Here is a 5,356-nt window from a genome sequence, read left to right as displayed (position 1 = left end):
GGTATTCCTCAGTTGAGAATTCTTTGTTTAGCTCTGTACCCCATTTTTTAATGGGGTTATTTGAATTTCTGGAGTCCAGCTTCTTGAGCTCTTTTTATATATTCGATATTAGTCCCCTATCAGATTTAGGATTGGTAAAAACTCTTTCCCAATCTCTTGGTGGCCTCTTTGTCTTATTGACAGTATCTTTTGCTCTACAGAAGTTTTACAATTTTATGAGGTCCCATTTGTTGATTCTTGATATTACAGCACAGGCCATTGCTGTTGTTAAGGAATTTTTCCCCTGTGCCCATTTCTTTAAGGCTTTCCCCCACTTTCTCCTCTATATATTTCAGTGTCTCTAGTTTTATTCCAAATCTTTAAGTCATCTTTCCAGATCCCTGCCCCTTTTTTATTAAAAAAAAAAAGGGATCTCTTATGTAGCTATGATCACCCTGGAACTCTGCTAGCCTCAAAGTCAGAGGGATCCATCTGCCTCTCTTTCACAAGTGCTGGGATTACATGTGTGCACCACTCCATCCAACTGAGATATATTTTTAAAATGTACTATCTAGGAATCAGAGAATGAAGTGATAAGATTTAAACAGGAGTGCTGGAGAGATGGTTCAGTGGTTAAGAGCACTGACTGCTTGTCCAGAGGTCCTGAATTCAATTCCCAGCAACCATATGGTGGCTCATAACCATAGGTAATGCGATCCGATGCTTTCTTCTGGTGTGTTTGAGGACAGTGATGGTTTACTCACAGACATAAATAAGATCTTTTAAAAAAGAAAAAAAAAGATTCAAACAGGAATACTAATTGTTTTGAACACAAAGACTTCTTGAAATTTTAAAATATATTAATTACAACTAATAAATAGTAACCTATGTTCCCATTATTCTGGTTAATTTCTTTGCTTTGTTAATTCCATCTCTTTTAAACTTTTATTTTTTTAAAGATTTATTTATTATTATATCTAAGTACACTGTAGCTGTCTTCAGGTGCACCAGAGAGGGTGTCAGATCTCATTACAGATGGTTGTGAGCCACCATGTGGTTGCTGGGATTTAAACTCAGGACCTTCGGAAGAGCAGTCGGTGCTCTTAACCACTGAACCATCTCTCCAGCCCCCTCTTTTAAACTTTTTAACTATGTGTATATACCTATACAATGGTGTGTATGTGCCAGTTACAGGAAAACTTAGAGATGTCTATTCTCTAGGTCCTCGATGTGAGTACTAGAGGTCAAACTAAGCTAGTGAAGTTTGCCAGCACCTGGTGAGTGAACTCACTGGCCCTTATTTTGGTTTCAACAATATTTATATTATGTTCTGCTATGTGGATGTACATAAAATGCAAGTATAGTATTCAGAGAAAAACTTGCATGAGCAATGTGGCTATCCAAGAGAATGAACTTAGGTCTTCAAGCTTACCAGCAACCACCTTTACTCCCAGGGACAACTCTCTGGCATACATTTGTGATTCTGTGAATGTGTTAAAAACAAGTTTTAGGCCTCAGTATAAACTAATATAATAATAATAAAAAAGTCACATAAATGTTATTTTCATTCACAAATTGTTTTATTATTTAAATTATATGGTATTCCTGTACTTTGTGATGACAATACATATAAAATTTGAAAAGGAGACAATATTTTAAAGAAGGAATGGTCTAGTGATCTTAATCAAGCACTAGTGAGAAAGCTCAGTGGGGAAAAAGCATTTGGTATGGAAAGTTATTCCTCATTTCTTAGATGGCTTGGGGATATTTTTGTTGGTGTGAATTCTTTCATGCTTTTGAAGACTACTGCTATATGCAAAGGTTTTACCACACTGATTACACTCATAGGGTTTCTCTCCAGTGTGTATTCTTTCATGAATATGAAGATATCTTTTACGAGCAAAGGGTTTACCACATTGATTACATTTATAGGGTTTCTCTCCAGTATGAATTCTTTCATGGATTTGAAGACTACTGTGACATGTAAAGGCTTTACCACATTGCATACATTCATAGGGTTTCTCTCCAGTATGTGTTTTTTCATGCTTTTGAAGATTACTGCTATATGCAAAGGCTTTACCACATTGCTTACATTTATACCGTTTCTCTCCAGTATGAATTCTTTCATGCTTTTGAAGATTGCTGTTACATGCAAAGGCCTTACCACACTGATTACATTTATAGGGTTTTTCACCAGTATGAATTCTTTCATGCATTTGAAGATAACTATTACATGCAAAGGCTTTACCACACTGATTACATTTATAGGGTTTCTCTGCAGTATGAATTCTTTCATGTACTTGAAGATACCTCTTACATGCAAAGGTTTTACCACACTGGTTACATTTATAGGGTTTCTCTCCAGTATGAATTCTTTCATGGATTTGAAGAGTACTGTGACATGTAAAGGCTCTATCACATTGATTACATTCATAGGGTTTCTTTTTAGTATGAATTCTTCCATGTATTTGAAGATAACTGGGACATGCAAAGGCTTTACCCCATTGATGATAGTCATGCTTTGTGCCTCTAGTATTAGTTCTATCTACTTGATTACAATTCTGACATGAAATGAGTTTATCTTCATGATTATATTCACAGGATTTCACTCCCAAATGAGTTCTTTGGTGTAGNTGTAAAGAGGATTTACCATATTGATTCCTCTCATAGAGGTCCTCTTCATTATAGGCTGTCTTCTGTATTTGAAGATACCTGGGATAGGTTAAACTTTTACTACTTGGCTCACATTTATCACTTCCTTTTCCCATATGAGTTTGGTCACATCTCTGAAGAGAATGGGAAGAACTCAGAGCTTTACTACACTGATTGCATTCATAACATTTTCCTATAGTGTGAATTACACTATATGTGCAAAGTGAACCAGGACAGACAGAAGATTTTCCACTTTCCTTGTACTCATAGGACTTTTCTCCAATGTCAGTATTTTGATGTATTCCCACTGAAGCTGGAAAACCAAGTACTTGTAAACTTGTATCACATTCACCTCCTCTTCTCACAAAGGGGATGACTACATATCTCCTTCTAATTGTTCTAGGAAAGAGATCGGTACACTGCTTCTTTCCATATGCAGAGGGACAGTCGATACACCTATTAAAGGAAGAATAACAAATAAAAGATGCTCACATTGCATTCACATACTTTAACTTTTTGTTCCTCANAGACATATAATTTAGGGATTCAAGTTTCTCCACTACAACACTTTCTTGACTCTCATAAACTACCTCTCTCACTATACTATGGTACAACCTATAAGTATATGAGTAACACTAGCTTTACTATGGAGGATTTGCTTAAAACAGGTCTTGGACATACATTAACATAACATCCCCTAAGCAATGTGTTTACATTTTTGATACTTGAATGGTGTAAAACTAAGTGGTTGGATTGTTGTTTTTATAAACAAAATGCCAAACATTAGATTTACCAAATGAAGACTCAGAGCCAGATGCTGTGGTGAAAGCCTGCTAGCTCAAAGAGGCAGAGAAAACACCCAGCTGACCTTCCTACTCCACCAATGTCCCGAAGGTAAAAGCTCCTTCTGCTGCTCCATGCTCTTAAATACCCTTGAACTCAAAGATTCTCTTTTCTTTCCTGGGTTTTCTCTCTGTCACCTGGTTAACTGCTCTGCCTCTTGACCTATCATTCACTTAACACTTATTTACAGAGAGCTCTTGGTGTGTGCTAGAGCTGAGGCATACCACAACAACAAACAGGTTTTCTTGGTTCAGAATGTGACCAAACGTCCTGCAGCAAAGGACAGTACTACAACGTGGTTCTAAAGTGGCTATGACATTAAAGAGATGTCTTTTTCTTGTTTATTAAAGGAATAATTTGTAAACACTGATCAGCTACCTGACATTNAGAAATATGGTCTGTGAGAATTTAATAAACCTCACAAAGCTGTGCTTGGTTAAATATTTTTTCCATTAAAATTTCAGGGTGCATTGAAACTTCTTCAGAGACATCTATGTATCACCTTGCACATGAAAATTACCTTCCATGTTTTCTAGAACTTTGACAATGATCCTCAATATTGCAGTCTTCCCACAAGTAGCCTAAAACACAGTACCAGAAATGTATATTACTGGAAATTATACAAAATATGAATTATTGTCTTCTGTGAACCTTAGAACAATGTCCAGTTTATTCATACTTCCCCTTTCATAATCAAAACCAGAGAAGAGCATCCAACTCTAACACAGGCTTGTCCCCTTAAGTTGAATAATGAAGGAAAATTCACATAATTACCTATACAAGTAAGGTTCCAGTAGGTTTCCAGCATCACATCCTTGTAGAGACTCTTCTGAGAAGGATCCAGCAGAGCCCACTCTTCCTGAGAGAAGTTCACATGCACATCCTCATAGGTCATTGCATCCTAAAGTTTATGATGTAATATATGTGTATACAGGGTATATGTATTTAAATATATAAAGTATACATATATATGTAATAGAAAAAAATGAGACTGACTACATTATAAATGTACTTCATTGAATATATATTTAGATAATTCTATGTACTCAACATATTAATTCCATGTCAGAGAATTTCAAATGCAATCACCAACTCATTTTAGAAACAGTAAAGGAGAATCACACCTCTCATTTCTGTCTGTTCACAATGAATAAGGTATTACTTTGCAGGACAAATGCCTACTAACATATACAAAGAGATACAAACAGATGGGCATAGTTGAGGATACATCAGCAAAATTACTAACCTCAAAAAAATGAGGGAAAGATGGTTACGGTGGCACTCACCTTTAATCTCAGACCTTAGGAGGCAGAGGCAGGTGATTCTCTAATTTCTGGGCTATCCTGTTCTATGTCGTGATGTTCAAGACAAAGGGACATAAGAAGACCCCACCCCAAAGAAAAATACAAAAAAAAAAAAAAAAAGATAGAAAGCACACAGCGACTCACACAAAATTCCTCCAAAGAGTTAAATGTTCACTCCAGAAATGTACTTGTCTATCAAAAAATGGGTTTTACCTTATATAAACTATAATGCCACTATGGTATTCGTATGAAAAAGTGCACTTTTAGTAAGTTACTAATTGACAAAGAGTTCTTAAAAAGATTAATGAAAAAATGATCCTAAGAAAATAAAACATTAACAACACAAGCAAAAATACAATAAGCTATAAAAAGATGACTTTATGAAGAGCACTTGTTTTTTGCAAAGAACCTGGATTAAACCCAGGCCTCAATTTTAGGCTCCCAACCATTCCTGGCCAAGAGAATCCAATGCTCTCTTCTGACTTCACTGACATGGTTCACACCTATAAATATAGGCAAAAGACTCATGCATATATATATATATATATATATATATATATATATATATATATATATAT

General features: G+C 35.6%; 1 protein-coding gene across 1 annotated transcript in view; it reads right to left on the bottom strand.

Annotated features, from left to right (window-relative positions):
* Positions 1-1,591: 1,591 nt before the first annotated feature.
* Positions 1,592-5,356, bottom strand: part of LOC110335513 (zinc finger protein 431-like) — a 12,277-nt gene continuing 8,512 nt past the window's right edge. The window contains exons 2-4 of the mRNA XM_021217672.2: positions 4,249-4,375; positions 3,995-4,055; positions 1,592-3,087 (exon numbers count right to left, since the gene is read on the bottom strand). Coding sequence (XP_021073331.1) covers positions 1,722-3,087; positions 3,995-4,055; positions 4,249-4,375 — 1,554 coding nt within the window. The 3' untranslated portion in view covers positions 1,592-1,721. The remainder of the gene's footprint in view (positions 3,088-3,994; positions 4,056-4,248; positions 4,376-5,356) is intronic.

This window comes from Mus pahari, chromosome 18, assembly GCF_900095145.1.
Source record: "Mus pahari chromosome 18, PAHARI_EIJ_v1.1, whole genome shotgun sequence".
NCBI classification, from domain to species: domain Eukaryota; kingdom Metazoa; phylum Chordata; class Mammalia; order Rodentia; family Muridae; genus Mus; species Mus pahari.
This window is presented reverse-complemented; position numbering and strand designations above follow the sequence as displayed.